General features: G+C 37.2%; 1 protein-coding gene across 1 annotated transcript in view; it reads right to left on the reverse strand.

Moving 5' to 3' along the window:
• The window catches only part of DOCK8 (dedicator of cytokinesis 8), a 1,731,107-nt gene that overhangs the window by 284,921 nt on the left and 1,428,921 nt on the right, over positions 1 to 17,265 (reverse strand). The window contains exon 42 of the mRNA XM_044064485.1: positions 11,602 to 11,733. Within this exon, the coding sequence (XP_043920420.1) occupies positions 11,602 to 11,733 (132 nt within the window). The remainder of the gene's footprint in view (positions 1 to 11,601; positions 11,734 to 17,265) is intronic.

Here is a 17,265-nt window from a genome sequence, read left to right on the forward strand (position 1 = left end):
TATAGTGAATTTTGATGGTGACCATACCTTTAGCTTTCCGGTGCTGGAAATAATTTCAGAGAATTTAATCCTGTTATTAGGAACAGGACAGAAACTGCTGAACAGAAATGGATTCTATCACTGAATGCAGACAAAGAACCAGGTTTAAATGAGGTCATTTCACTAAAACCATACTTAAAGGTAAGACCACTTAAACACTGAGATTTTAAATGTTTTGTATTTCTGTCAGTTTTTATTTTATATATGAGCTTTTTCTGTTTTTATTTAAGCTATACTATTTGGAGACTGTTTCTTTGAAATGTTTTTAGTGATGGTGTTAACTGATTTTATGCTAGCTACTTAAACCTAGTATGTACTTCCAAGAATCAGTCTGATGAAGCGGTTTGATACACCGTGAAAGCACTTACTGTTCTGAATTAAAGTTTTTATTTTATTTATCTTGCCAGTTTGCCGTGTTGGACTTTGGTACTTTTATTGTTTTTTTACTTGGATTTTTTTTATTGTACTGGTCCATTCTTATTTCTGGTGTTGTGCTTTTTTATAGTACTGAAAACGAGTCAGAAGAGTTGTCATGACATGTGGTAGCCTTCCTGTATTGATTTTCCCCATGACAAGTGGATAAAATTCAACTATTCATGGTACATTGTTTAGGAGTTAAAGCACACAAAAGGTCAGTGTAAAAATGTTGTCTTGAGACCAACAAGAAAGTTATATCTACTAATTTCATTATTCATTTATTCACTTTTCAAAAAAGTCACATTGGATTTCTATATATTTGCAGTTTAAGGGATGAAAACACAACAGCATTATAAGATTATTCATTTTTGTAAATCTGGTTAGTTATACTTTCAGTTTTAAAAGAATACAATTAATTTTTTCTGTTAAATACCAAATATTAGATGTATAAAATTTGAGGAGGAGGAGGATATTTTGAGGAAGGGGTACTGCTTAATGGCTGGAGAGTAAACAGTACATAAGAAAGGCATACAGCATGGATTAAAGATGAAAGGAAGAACAGGATGTCATCAAAGGAAGTATGGTTGGGATTAAAAACAGACAGGGCTGGTTGCAAATAAAAATGATGTGATACCCTGTAGTGGTGTTGATATAAAGAGAAGGAAGGAAGATGCACAGGGCTCTCTAGATATGAAAGATAAAAAAAAATAGATGGAAATTTGATAGGGCCTGGTGAAAAGGCTTCTCAGAGAAAGAGTTTAAATATGGTGAACTGGAAGAAAGTATCAATGCAAAATGAAGGGAGAAGATAATTGTTAACTAAGAGGAAAACATGTATGCAGCATTTAAAAAACTATGGAATGAATACAGCAGATGTGAATGTAACAGGTACTGCATACTTATAAACGTGTTATAATTACTGAATTCATTTAGTAATGATATGGTAACTTTATTTTTAAATGAGATTTAAAAGTGATTGGGTTTTGTTCCCATGTGACTTCTTTATCTAAAGATAACTTAGCAATTTTTGCATGCATGTCTTGTCTAAAGCCTTTTCACTCATTCATCTTGATTATATGTGCCCTCAGCTTTAGACAAGTATACGACAAAACATGTTGTCAGATATAAAGCTGCATTTAACAGCAAATGTGTTATTTTTATGTGCTCTAGTAAGTTAGTAACTTCTGCAGTAATTTTTTTTTTTCGGAGTGCAGATTTTTTTCCTGTGTAAGGCTGACTACATTACCACAGATCCAAGTTAGAGTAGCCTGACTCATTTTCTAGTTTTTCAATACAAAAAAACTGACAAAAGTGGCTCTATGGTGCAGAGAGGTAAAGCCCTTACTGCACCCATGATGACCCTTATTTGATTAGTGGCACAGACCCTGGAGGAGCTGCAGGGGGAACATGAGAGTGAACAGCTGATGTAGGTGCATCCATTCTTTTGGAAGAAAAGCAGTCTAGGCTTGCTGTAATATGCAGTGTATAAGCCTGTTGAGCAACATGCTGCACAAGTGATAAGCCACATAGTCAAGATGTTGCACATGTGAAAAAGCGTGCCTATACCTCCCACGGGCAGCAATAATGGAGCTGGCAAGGATGCTATAAAGTGACAGTAGTTAGGCCATACTTTCTGGCAGAAGTAGGACACTACATCAGCATCCTTGATCTCCTCACTGGCCCCAGAAGTGGTTTAGATTAAGCCCAGGGAAGGCTAAAGGGGTGCAGCAGACCAGGAGAACAAGGAGAAGAGCTGGTAGCAGCTCACAGTTAACTGTCAGAAGGAAAAAAATTGACAAAAAAGTTTTTGTTCACATTTTCACATTACTGAATCTGAAGTTTCACATCACAGTCTTTTTTGTATATAAAATTAATGTTTAAGTCTCATATCTTACTCTTGCATGCAGTAAATTATTTTTTTCTATTTTTCACTTGCAGTACTGTTGTACCACCTATTATACTCATTGCATCTTTTCACTTTTGCGCAAATTATTTTTGCTTCATTCAACATAATTTCTCAGGCTGCAACATAACTTGCATGTACAATTGCAGGGAATCCATAAAATATCTAAAGTTCCTTTATGTCTTAGGAAAGAAAGCACTAATGATTTTAGCCTTAAACAGGAGGAAAGGGAAAAGTCATCAGTCCTAAAGATTTTTGACATATTGTAAGGCAAAAGAATTATTAACATTTATTTTTCAATAGAAATTGAGGATTGTGAGAGTCAATACCATTGGATTGATATGAAACACAGAGCAAAAGACTGTGGGGATTTGCATGATTCACTCAAGTAATAGAATTGCATATGGTAAAAAAATGATGAAGTCAGAGGTAGGCTGTTTAGATAAGCAGATTTGACACTTGTGAAAACACTAGATGCGAGCAGAGAGTGAAGTTTCAACTATGCATCTTAAAAATATGACTGAGGAAATTTGAAGCATACAATTAAGAAAACAAAAGATGTGACTGAAAATGTCTATATAAAACTCAAAATAAACATAAGAAATAAAAATAAAAACAACACTAATAGTGACAACATGGAATTGGGCTGCAGCTTGACAATAAATGAGGGGGTCAGACATCACACCTAGTGCAAGAAATGTGGCTATAGGCATAAAAATCATGTTGTAGAGACATTCATCATACTTGTAGGCAATGTGGAAGTTGACATAATTTCACAAAAGTGTGTAGATTTTAAAATAAATTTATGCAGCAAGATTTAATTGTAGTAAAGTCTAAAGAACCAAGTGAAAGAGAAATATTGTAGGCAAAGTTGAGTTGCCTACTGAATTCAGTGCAGTCTTCAGGCACTAAGAATGATGTCTTTTGGTCAAAAAAGTGTGATTAAAATCAAGAATATTACAATTAAGCTTGATACTGGAGTGAAGTACACGATACTATCAAAAACTACTTCCAGATCATTATATTTATCTAAATCTGTTCACAAATCTCTGTATACTATTTTGATGTACAGACTAAATCCACTGGGTCCGATTTTACTAGATTATGAATACATGTGCAGAAAATGCAAGCTAATGTTTAGGTCATCTGCTCTCAGAAAAGCAGGCAAAGAAATATACTTAGTCATCATGTCTCTGAGACACATAGTTTGAATAAAAAGAATCATACCCTACAGATACAGAATAACTCAAGCTGGGATTCAAAAAGACTTACCATGATGGGAAGCCTTAAATGGAAGTTTTACCAATTGTGATAAGCCTTTCTGATTCTTAGACAGCCTTACAGGCAAACCTTCATGATACTTCATGATACTTTGGCAGTCTGGGAGCAGCTAATGGCAATTAGCATTGTGTTCTCCCCTAGAAATGCCGATTTGTGACTGAAATAATCATTCAGCTCCACAAACAACAGGAAAAAGTAGTGAACATAAAAGCACTTTAGTCAACATATTCACCTCTATGGGAGTAGCCATAGTGCAGGTAAGTTCAAAGATGTGGTAGTGTGTGTATGCATGTGGATGTGTGGGGGTGTCTGAAAGGGCATGATTGAATGAAGATGCATGAGTGTGCATGTATGTGTTTGTGTGTGTAGCAGAGTCATTTGCCAATGTGATCCAAGTGTGGGGCAGTGTGTGATTCGAAAACATGCTAATGAGATGATACATTCTTTCATTGTGGCAGTTGCTGTCTCTGAATCTCTATTTTTCTCACTATCACTATAATTGATTGTTGTGCAATTACTAAGAGCAGTGATTGTTTTTTTTCTGAATTTCAGACCCACAGGCTTGTGCAGGAAACAGCATGAATATTTCTGACTGTAAGCTTAATAGGACTGGCACAACTCGTAGGTTCATAAGTCCATATGTTATTTTTAGATTGTTGATAGATTTTTTTTGGCCTTGCTACCTCATATTCCACTACTTAACTCCCCCTTTCTGTGAAATAAATTAAGTGACCAGACTTGGGATGAATATACGGATACCCTTCCATGCAACATGATTAGCGACTTAGTTGCTCAAAATGAAATTAGCTGAAAAAACAGCATGAGTGGTTGTTAAGGTCCAGTGTGAACATTCACACAGTCACAGAGAGATTAACAGTGTCAAAGGCAATGGCATGTTGTCTTTTAAACAAGAATGCGGGCTCCGCACTGTCCCTCACCGAGTGAAAGACCTATAAAAACGTCTTGTAAAAAAATTCACAATGCTGGTAAATGGGTAACTAGTGTACAAAACATTTTGATTAGTCTTTCATTTGGTGAGGGACAGTGCTGCATTTCTTGGTTATTGGTTTCTTTTGCAGGGCTGTACTTCCTCTTTCATTTGGTTACTGCATTCTGTATTTTTCTTATAAGAATGTCTAAATTTCTTCCAGAACTGCTAATGGTGTTAATACTGTCAGGAAATTTAATAGCAAGAAGGTAGTTACAAGTGCTTCATTATAGGTGATTACTATGCTAATGGCACAAGTGCCTTTACAAGCCTAGACAATAATACCCAGGATATGACATATATCTTAATTCCCCAGATATAGAATGGGGGTAGTATCAGGGTAGTGGGTCTTTGGGTGTTGGAGCCCTGAGTCATTTTACAGACTGCATCCATCCATATACGACATGGGCAGTGCCTCAGGAGTGACTTTACGGTAGCCCATCCATTTATTCAAATTCTTTTTGAAGAGAGTGACGGATGGGCTTTATTTTATGAAGATGGGAAGTGTATTCCATAAACAAAGTAGCCTTTGGGATATGAATTTGCCTGTCCAGCAAGTTCTTTTAGAGTCACAGATAAGGTTCAGGTCCATGGAATGCTCAACCCTTGTATAATTTTTCTAGCGAATATGTAATATTTTCATCAGGGCTGGATCAGAGAATGCCTTGTAGGTCAGGCATAAGTCCCCTCTCAATAAACGACATGAGACAGAGTAAAGGGCTAGGGCATTTATTTGGTCAGCATAAGATATGTGTCTTATGCTTTGTATTTTTAGTGAGAAATATCTGGGGCTGCTCCAGTTGGTGTTAGTGCCTGGTAAGCTACATGCAGAAGGGAGCATTGTACTCGATTATGGGCCTGATGAGGGCCAAGTACAATGGCAGTATGACTTCCTTTGATTTTGATGTCATGCCTTTACTTATAAGTTGAACCAGACAGAAGGAGTTCCTCATTACAGTAGCTACCTGGTAGTCAAAGTTTAGGTTACTATCTATCTATCTGTGTTCCTAGGTCCCTCACCACTGGGTCTACTTTTAGGGGTGTGCTATCAATATTATAATTTGCAGGGATATCTGATTTACTGAAGGGTATGAATATGCAGTTTTTAGCATTTGTCTCAGACCATGGTTTTCACACCAGTTGTTTGTCATTTTTAGGTCTGTTTGTAGGATGTCAGCATCATTTGGGGATTCAATAATTGCTCCCAGCTGATAGTCATCAGCGAACTTGGTGAGCCAGAGGCCCCCAGCATTGGCTTTCACTTCACAGAAGTATATACCAAACAGGAGGGGTCCTAACATTGAGCCTCGTAAGACATCGCTAGTAACAGGTTTCTTATCTGAAGTGTATTCACCTATCTGGACAACATGTGTCCTGTCAGTGAGCCAGTTGCTATCCATCTGATGATGTAGGGGTTTATGCCTAATTCAGTAGGTCTAGATAAGTAGTGTGTACCATTTTACCCTCAACCATAGCCCTGGTGACTTTCTCGAAAAGTCCACCAGACTGAGCAGGCAAGACCTCCCTTTGACAAAGACAAATTGGGTCTGGTTCAGTTTTTGGAGAGTTCCTATTTGATTATTGATCAGGTCCATGATAATTCTCTCCATGGCCTTGCAGGTAAGACTGGTCCAGATTATGGGTCTGTAGTTTCCTGGGTCAATTGATGGGCCTCTCTTGTGCAGATAGATGACTGTTGCAGTCCTCCATTCCTCTGAGACAAAGCCCATCTGGATGCTGTTATTAAAGAGGGTTTTTAGTGGCCCTGATAGATTCTGTTTTAAGTTATTTAAGAATCCTGGAATGTTGTCATTAAGGCAGTGTTTTTGGCTTTAGCGAGCATGGTAAAGACCTGTTCCCTCATACTGACTGGTATGGAGATGGTTGCAGGTATTTCTGTGGGTGTGGTAGGAGGTGATATGGGGGAGAAGTTTGAATTAAACTTGTTGGCCAGCAGGTTTGCTCTAGTTTCAGGATGGGCATTAAGTGTTGCCGTTCATGATTAACTCGGCACATTGCTGAGCAATGTCCCTGTGGTTATGAACATAATTAAAAAAAAATAGTTATCTTTCATCTGGGAGGCTATCTTTGCCTCATAGTTTGCTTTGGCAGATTTCACCAGCTCTTTAATTTGTTTTTATTAGTTAAATATTTACTGAGATGTAGATTTAAACAGATTTGCTTCCTGTGTTATTAAATTTCTGGCTTTATCTCTGATGATGCCTTTATTGAAGGCAAACGTGCTTAGAAATTAAACTACACTTGGTTATTCAACTGTGCTGTTTCCAATCCATTCATTTCAGTTATGGTCTGCTGGAGGGGTCTGGTGTGTTTCCTTTGATATTGGAGTTTCACATTACATTGGGCAACCTACAAGTGGTTATACACTGATGGGGGTTCTAGGTTAGTTTTAATATTAAAGGAGACCATTTTGTGGTCAGGTCTTACCAGGAAAGAGTTAATGCATGGGAGGGAGCAGCATTACCACATGTTCATGTGTACTAGGTCTAGGTTATATGTACCTCTGGTTGGGGAGCTAACTAGTTGCTCCAGGGTGTTTGCATTGACAAAGTACAAAAACCTCTAAGCAAGTGAATTATGGTTCATATAACTCTCCCAGTTTATGGAGGGATAGTTGAAGTCACCCATACCCATGATGTTAGGCTGAATGTTAAGATTCCAGTAGGTTAGGTAGGAGGTGTGGTTATCTAGACTCATATTAGGGGATCTGTACCTAGCAAGAATATGATAGGGGGTCACATGTATGGTTAGTTGGGTGTGGAGCAGTTACAGCAAGTCATGTTGCTGGACCAGTCTAGCAGTGTACTTGCCCTTTAGGAACACTGAGACACCTCCTCCCTTTCTTTTACCCTGAGCTGAGAGGGACTGAAATGTATGAAAGGCAATACAACCTTTGATAGCTGGGGTGCTTTCTATGGATCTGAACCATATTTCCATGGCTGCACATATATCTGCATTCTACAAGATAAAGGAGTGATTCCAGGGAGTGCAGTTGTTTATTTAAACTCCTAGCACTGAGCAGCACTACCTTTGGGTAGTTATGAATGATTTTTTTTTAATGCTGGAGGATTTAACAACTTGGCACAACCTAAAAAGGCACTATGACGATAGATAAAGTTTTTGCCAGTATCTGGAAGCCAAGTGCTGATACGGGCAAACCATCTCTGGCAAAGCACTGTGGTTTGTTGATTATGTCTCCTCAGGCTGACAGATACTGGATCCCCTTGTTGTGACACCAGAAACTAAGCCAACTGTTGAAGTCAAATGTTTTTTGCTGGTACTGTGGCATTATCATTGGTGAAGGTAGGATGCTACTCAAGGGTAGATTCATACTCACTGGGGACACATATTCAGATAGCTCCATCATGTCTCTCTTCATATAGTCCAGCGAGGTACATCTTAGGTCATTTATCCCCACTTGGACTATGACCGTGCCATACTGGTACTTGGGGGTTTAAAGACCTAAGTGCATGTGTGATCTGGCAGATCCTGACATCAGACAAGCAGCTCATTGTGATCATCTCCTTTTTAGCCTGGTAAAGGGGACATCAGTATGTCTTACAATGGAACCCCAATGACTAGAATGTTTGGCTGTGTGGTGTGTTGTCTTATGGGCTTCAAAGCGGGGCTACTATGATTTTCAGAGTTATGTGTTTAGTCAGGTGTTGTCTTTTTTGAGTGTGTGCAGAGCCACTGAGAGATGCTTTTAGAAGTTCTTGGAAATTTGGGTAGATTACAAGTGAGTGGATCTGCATATGTGGGTCTATGTATTTGTTCCTTAGTGTTGGTAGTGAGTGTTTTGGGTATAATTCTAACAACATGGTTTGCATTTTTCGTGTGTGTATGTGAGAGCTTTGCCCCCAATGACATTGTGTATCTACATCTCCCATGCACTGTGTTTGATTGTTCTAAAATTAAATAGTTGTCAGCGAACATGAGGCAGTTACTACATGGCCTTAAGATGCCCATATCCACCAAGCCAAAAACAGAGATGACAGGGAAGTGCCTATCCATATACCAGATCCTTAGTAGATGGGAAGGAGTAGGAGAGAGTCACTTAAAGGTCTAAATCAGAGTATTTAGTAGTATACTATTAGATGACCTGCAGTGGTGCTATTCACAAACTCATGGCTCTTTGAGCAGCTGTGAATAGTGGGAAACTATGGACAGCATTTCCTATAGAGGATTTTAAACTGGAAAGGTTTGCTTATATACAAGGCACAGGTAACTACATTTGTGAATAGGCTTTTATACCAGCAAGATAAAAGACAACACAGATAAGCCCTCAGGCCAATCAGATAAACACACAATAAGACTTCCACCAGCAGTTCCTAGCTCTCAGCTTGTATTACAGTGGTCAAAATACTGATAATACTTTGCTAAGTTATTCTGATTTGTTTAATTGTTTAGGTTTCTTGCCAGAGGAGTGCTATATGAAAATTACTCCTGAGACAGTGCCAGCTACACATGTACCAGGAAGAGTCCCAGTAATACTCAGAACCAGGATTGAAAAGGAACTAAACTGCATGAAGGCTATGCATATATTTGTCAAGTAAGTAGAACTGAGTGAATGAGTGAACATAATTAAGCAAGACATGTTTATATGTATAAGCTTTAAAGACTTAAACAAACAGAATAAAAGAGAAACATATTTCCTTGAAAGGCAATTGAGGAAGTCATTGAGACTATGACTGACCTCTCTAGTAGGCTAGATAAAGCTCGTTCAACTCTTTGCATATTCAACACCCTCTGAGTAAGCAGAAATTTCTGAGACTATCTTTTGGAATACTGTCAGCCTCAGAAGTGTTTCAAATAGCATTATGTAACATAAATGAAGGACTAGAAGGAATATCTTTATAACTGATCATTTACTGTAGGTGATACCAAAACAAAAAAGCAGCATGATTTGCAACTTAACAAGTTGCTGGAGAGATTGAGGCAGAGTGGTTTGAAATGGAACAGGAATACTGAACACTAAATAAAAGAATGTAAAGAAATGGTAATTGAGCCAAAGTCCATCAACTGCAGCAGTGTTCACTTGATGGTTAAAAAATCTGACTATTAAGAAAATAAAACAACATTTGGAAAGAGTGTGGTCTGGAATGGGTGCATACTTGGTCTAGTGGATGGATACATTAGGGGACTAGAAATGTTTGAAAGTGAGAAACTGAGCTCTTGCATGATAAATGTTCCCCATTACAGTTGTTCACCAGCAAATAGTTACAGTGTGCAGTAAGACAGATAACTACCAGATTATCTGTCTTAATGCACACTTTAACTATTTAAATGGAGCACATGCAATAAAAGCTTAGTATAATGAAGCATAAGGGTCAATGGAAGAACTTGAGAATATCTGGCATACTGAAATGAGAAAATGGACTGGACTTAGTGGATTTCATGTAAACCAAAGGAATTGTGAAATCATCACATGATATTGAGAAAATGAGTGCAACTAGGTTGTCATTATCTGTACTAGAAATGTCATATATTAAGCACTGGGTGATTTTGGCACAAATTGTGCCTATATTTGAGAAGGAAAACATACCATGGTTGTTATTACAGTAGTAGGCTGAATGTTGAATGTGGATCATAACTATTCAGATGTAATTTTTGGTAGAGGTTTTAGTTTATGGAAGCTGTCAGAAGTTGTAAGAGACATAAGCTAAATTACAGGCTATTTATTTTTAGAAGTGTTGAAGGTCTACTCACAAGAGGGTGTCCTGATGTTTACAAATGCTGAAGAAGCAAAGGATAACATAAGTGATTGCCCCAGCAGTTATTCTGAGAAGTAATGGAGACAGAGTATATGGTGGTTGTAAATCTCAATGACTTTTCTAAAAGCTATGAGTTTAAAATTTAACTGGTGTAAATAAGCAAACAGAGGAATTAGTCTATTACTTCATGTAAATACCCTCAAAAAGGAGAATATATTTACTTATCTTGTGTTGACCAGTAAATAAGAAATAACGTTACATGATATAATAGCACTGACTTATGGGTGATGGGATCACAGGGTGATAGCTGGTGATATTTGTCTTGATAATAGATGAATAATTGCTGATTTATGAAAAATGTTATTTCAAATGTCAAGGGTATTTGGTTGAAGATAATATACAGAATTATGACTGGGTCCTCCAATTATAATCAAGTTGTTTCAGAATATTTATCTCAAGAGCAGAGGGAACAGAAGACTACTCTAACAAGAAGCTTGGACATATACTGTCATCATATAAATAGTTATAATTTTAACGTTTAAATAATATCATTATATAACAACAATAATCAAATCCTTTGTGTGGGTAATGCAGAATTTGCCTACAGCTGGCCCAAGCTATAGGTAAATTCTGCATTACCCATACACAGGACTAGATTATTGCTTAAATAACATCAAGGCCAGCACAGGTTCAACAGTCATAGGCCTTTTTAATGGATGGGACACAAATAAGTACAAATTACTGCTCCATTACTAAAAGCCAGCTAATTTTTTAGACCTTTTTTTTTCGAAGTAGTTGTAACATTTCAAGACAGAACATGGACTGAAAATCAGAACAGTATGTGAAAGCCAGATAATTAGCTTTGTGAATAATTTATTAAGCCCTCTTTTTGGTCTTCACTTTCCGATTCACTTCTTGGCCAGTAATTGTCTCATGCCCAACCTTTCTACTGATCAGGTACTTGTGCATTAAAGGACTTCCAAAGCAAAATCAAGTCTTCACTGTGAAAGCAACCAACACAGGGTTCTTGGTCATCAGATGTGAGACCACGAACATCCAAAATGTGTATTTATATAGGATCACTTCACTTTACATTTTAAATGCTTTTCTGGAATGTGTCATCAGATCTTTTGGGAGAATATTTAATGGGCCATCTGTAAAGTTTTGAGGCTGAATTTTATAGCATTATATCAATGCATTGCCATTATGCCAAAAACACAGAAAATTGTGACACTTACCTTTTGCGTGATACTCTCAAATGCACTTTTCAGTTTATCATGGGTAAGAGACAACTTTCTAAAATCTCTATGAGCTTCAAGAATAGGGAGAACAATCTTGTAAACTTCATTGACAATTTCATGCTGCCCTGCCTGGAAGGAAAGAAAAAAGAAAGTATAATAAATGATAAAGTGTAGCATGACAGCCAATCATACAGACCATCCACAATAAGAAATACAGTAGTGTTACTGTGTACTAGGGATCTTCACATGCACACACATATACATGTATTACTTTATCATTTTAAAAACAGCAAGTTGTATAACTGCATATTAAAGAAACAAATATTTCTCAAGAATACTTTTGTGATATAATAAATTCAGTAAAAGCAATATACCATTTTTTTCACCAGTTCTGTTTTTTTTTTCATTGTACTTGCTTTTGTTCTCTTCAAACCATGTCAGGAGATAAACTCATAAGGGACAGAATGAGGACACTACAGGGTTTGAACTTCTAGACTAAGTTCTAATGATTTACATTCAGTTGATCGACTAATATGTATGTCAACATCCTGAAGATAAACCCTTCTGTGTCGAAAACCGAAATCTCATTTACCTAGTGCCATATGCCAAGGAAGAACCTCAGACTATGCTACATTAAAACATTATTTTTTGCAGGGGCATTTCCCCTATACTCCCCTTGGGGGACTATGCCCCCCATACCCCCTGCTAATTATATACACTAACTCCAAGATCACACAATCCCAGGGGAAAAGTGAGTATTCCCCTACCAGGGGGTTGTCAGTCTTGCACACTTGCTGACTATATGTATAATTGACCAAATGCGGTCGATTAAACAGATGTCGACCAAACTCCCTATTGACCACACCAATGGAACCCATTCTAACATTTACCATAAACATAATTCTCTGGGAAATAGCATTTAAGGCAGAATGAAGCTCTCAGGATTTGACTCTATAAACCTCCACAGGAAAGATAGTAAGTTACTGTTAACCTGATGTAGTTAAGTTCTTGTAAACTCACAAAAACAGACCAGCTTTATAATTTAGTTGGACCCTGTAAGATAAAACAGCACAAAAAAATCTCCTGAAGTTAAAGGGCTTCCAGAACACCAAACCAATGTAAAAAAGCAAAAATAGCTGAAAGTCTACCATAGTTGCCTTTATTACACGACAAAGTTTTTGAGTAAAACTCTTCATCAGTATAGATGAGATACTGATGAAGAGTTTTACTCGAAAGCTTTGTCGTGTAATAAAGACAACTGTGGTGGACTTCCAGGTGTTTTTGCTTTTTTACCCTGTAAGATAAACAGATTAATTTTCTGGCCTAAGGGCATAGGGACAGGGTACCTACTCTCACCAACTGTGACCTGAGTTTAATTAACAGCTTGGATGTTAGAGGTCCAAGGCCAGCAGAGGGAGAGTGCAATAGGCCACCTTGCCTTTCCTGGGGATGGGAAGGGAAGTTAAATATTTTTACTGCCACAGTACTGCCTGGGGATGTTAGGGAGAAGTTCAGACATGGAAATGACTGAGGGGCCAACATTATACTGAGCTTTGTGAAGGAACCTATGCACCTACAACAGGACAGAGGACAAATGTATACCTGTACAGGGGTGGATGAATCAATAGGATTTGGAACCTTACTTTTTTGTTAATCTAAGCACCATGAAGAAGTTACATATGGAATGACATCACAATTCAAATGTCATTTTTGCCTCGCAATTCTCACATCATTGGTATTTCAGATTGTCTCCAGGGAGATATTGGTTAGACCATCTGTTCTGCAGATATTCCATCAATCTGCAATGCAGAATAAATAGTAGCTGTCTAGCACTTCTTTCAAAAATCTTGCCTGAGATGTTTATCTGAATCTACTTTAAAATTAACAAAATATCTACCTTATATTATAAAATAGCAAGCTATATGTTACTATTATAACTCTTGGGCTAAACCAATAACAAATAAAAGATCTCCTGATAGCCTTGCATCTGTGATGTACCACTATAGTATCATCAGTTCTGTGTGACATGTATCGGAGTATCTTTTTTGATAATTTTACAAAGAAAAATTCGCCAGCTATGAGTATAAAGAATAGAAATAAGACTGTTTACCATCAACTGTATGTAAGACAAAACAAACTCTTTCATTCCTTAAAATAACAGATTTCTGACTAACCCTTTACACATTGTGTAACTTTACGGTGGTACCTTTGTACTTCTTTACCTATGATAAAGTGAATTACCTTCAATTGGTTGACTAGCATGAATGCCGACACCCTGAAGGTAAACCACTCCACACTGAAAATGGAAATGTTGACCTCGTAGTACGCATGCACTGAGATTGCTTCCTGGAGCATGCAAATACTACTTAAAAAAATATTAACAATATACCCTCACACCACCTGCTAAAAATACATACTAACTCTAACATCGCACAATCACAGGGAAAAGTAATATTCCCCTACCTGGGGGACTGTCAGTCTCATGCACCTGTCGATTATCTGTATTGTCGACCAAATGCAGTCAGTTAAACAGATGTTGACCAAACCAAGGGAACCTGATAAAGTGCCTGTAGCCAGACTGACTACTTCAAGTCACTTCTATGTAAGATGCAATAGGGCAGTACATTAACATTAATAGTTCTTACAGTAAAAACTAAATTTTCGCAGCTGGTTATCCTTCTTACTGCCTCATATAAGATAGTTACAATGTGTTCCAATATTTAATCTTTTATGCACCTTCACATGTAGACCCTTCTAAGTATCAACAACTTTTTTATACTGAAATGCAGTGTTCAGATCCAAATTTCATTAGACCACTTTTTATAGATAAGTATCTTTTCTTTTTGTATAATTCAGTCTGTTACTATTTACAACATCATTGGGCTATAAAGATATCCAAAGAAGCTCTCTGATCTACCTGACAAGTATCCATTGAGAGACACTAGAGTGTCTAAAGCTGGATAACACGAAATCAATAGAAACTATAACATTTCCCATTTTATTAGAACATTGAACAGCAGTTAAAGCTTGACAGTCTGTGTCATTGCTATATAAGCTGCAGAAAATTAAAAAAAAATCCTCTGAATAAGTGAATTCAGGGCTTCATATACATGAAGGAAACCAGTTGTGTAATATGAAACAGATAAAATACACTCATGAGTGGATAAAATGTCCTCAAAGATGTGGAGATAAAGGTAGTTCCAATAAACTGTAGATTCTAAGAAATGACCAGCTAAGACATCTCATATTTAACTGTGACTCACACTAAGCCTGTAATGGGCAGAGAATATATAAAATGACAAAAGGCAGCTTTTCCAAGGAAAGATAAGCATTCCAGATGGGCATAAAAGCAGATTTCATTTCTAATAAACAGTAAATACTCTGGAGACCACTGGCAGATCGAACAAGAGAACCAAGATATAAAAAAAATAGTCTACTCCATCTAAAAATGGATTTACTTCCAATGAGGGAGCTATATGAATGTAAGTTTTTATGTTCAGAGACTGCATCTAGATTCAATTTGACTAAGGTGTTGTTGTAGATTGGGGGATTGACATCTTGAACAAAGGTAAAATCCAGAAAGGGCACATCATCTTCATTGTCTTTGGGACCAGGAATACTGACTAGAATTTTGTCCATTGGTCAGAAGGAAACTATTTAAAAGGCTCCTTAAGAAGTAGGTTTTGTGTTTAACTAATGTGTTCCTGGGGAAAATTAACCCAATAACTGTAGGCAGAATATTGTGTGTGTGTACCATATGATAAAAGCTCTTTTAGATTACTTGATCTCCCACAGGAAAAAAAAAATATTATTTCTGGAAAAAATATCCCCATATTTTTCATTGTTCAGGACTATAGACCAATACCTACACACTAAATCCTTTAACTTTTCTGAAAAAGGAGAATATTTGGGGACAAAGAAAAGGGAATTCTGCCCATCGATTTCCTTGCTTGAATTAACATGGTGCCATCTAGGACCTTCCACCCCCTCCCTGGTGCTCAATGGCAGGCCTAACTTTCTCCTGGCCTTGCTTTCCGCGGCCATGAAGGCATCTTTTTGATAGCCTCTTGTATGTAACCTATTCTTTACCCTGATGAACTCACTCAACAGTTCATGTTTATCTGAAGTATTGTTGGCTATCCTTAAAAACTCACTGTATGGCAAAGATGCCAATAGATGGGGGGGGGGGGGTGCATACTATCTGCTGTCAAAAAATTGTTCACAGCCATGTCCTTAGTGTAAGGTCTATAAGCCACTCTGAGATTGTCATCCACAAAGAACTCCAAGTCCAAATATTGTATAACCCCTTTACTGCTCTTATATGTGAATTCTAAGCCAAATTGATTGTCCTGCAACATGTTAATAAAGTTTTCAAACTCTTCCATGTTTCCACTACAAATGAATATGAGATTGTTAATGTATCTTTTAAAAAATACCACCTTGTCCTTGTAAAACATCATGTTATACAGTTTCGTTTGCTCAAAATAATCCATAAATAGTACTGCATATACGCCCCATTCATGTTTTATGCTCATATATAGGGATTTCATGTCTACTGTGGCCCAGTACAGCTTTTTGGACCACTCCTTACCCTTCAACAACTCTGCCAGCATCTTTCCATTTTTAATGTAAGAATTCAGCTTGTTTAAATTATTCGTTAGGTGAAAATCCAAAAATATCCCTACATTTTCAAGGAAAGCTCCTTTTCGCAAGACTATTGGTCTCCCGGGTGGCTTTTGAATGTTTTTGTGTATCTTGGGAATAGTTTTAAATATGGCGTCCCTAGAATGTTTTATGTGAAACTTACTGACGTCAGAGGTGTTTAAAAATCCCAGTCTTTCTGCTCTTTCCAGAATCTCCAATAGTTCCTCATTATATTTGTTTATATCACAGGTTATGGGTGCTTGCAGATAAAATGGTAGATTGGACAGACCAAAAGAGCTGTCAAAAATAGAATCATGGAACATCTGGGTGATATAAGAAGGAATAGGATGGAGAATCCGGCAGCAACACATTTTATTCAGGTACATGGTGGTTCGGTAGAAACTTTCTTTTTTAGTGTGTTGGCTAAACCCAAATCCTGTAACAGGGAGGCGGACAATAGCAAGTTACTAATATTAGAGTCAAAATGTATAATACATTTCAGGACATTACATCCCAAAGGTTTAAACATGGAATTAGACACAAATGTCTGCAATCAGTAAACTGACATTGTTCGTTGTATGGAGACTAGTTGGGATCCATCTTTGTAATTTTGTATAAAATTTGTTATGAACAGTCAAACATGGGCAATGTGTGATGGGCACTTTAAATGATTGATTGGTTATTGAAGGATGGTTAACTGAATGTATTAAGTAAGATGTATATAAAGAAAGCTGCTTGATGTAATAACTTATTCCCTTAAGGCGTAAGCTGAGGTACCAGATACATCAGTAAAATCTTTTATCCTGATGATTTGTGTGCTACTGTTTTTTTTCTGGAGTCATACGTGTGCTTTATTCAGTTATTCAACTTTTTTTTCCTCTACAGATTCCATTCCAGTCAGAATTACTCAATGTAATCATGAAGTCAAAAAGCCGTTTCCCTATTACATTTTTGAACTTTTAAAAGTCCGAACCCATATGTTCGAACTTTTAAAAGTTTGAACGTGTTACTGGAGAT

The sequence above is a fragment of the Protopterus annectens genome, chromosome 2.part2 (genome assembly GCF_019279795.1).
Source record: "Protopterus annectens isolate FY-2018-M chromosome 2.part2, PAN1.0, whole genome shotgun sequence".
Taxonomy (NCBI): Eukaryota; Metazoa; Chordata; order Ceratodontiformes; family Protopteridae; genus Protopterus; species Protopterus annectens.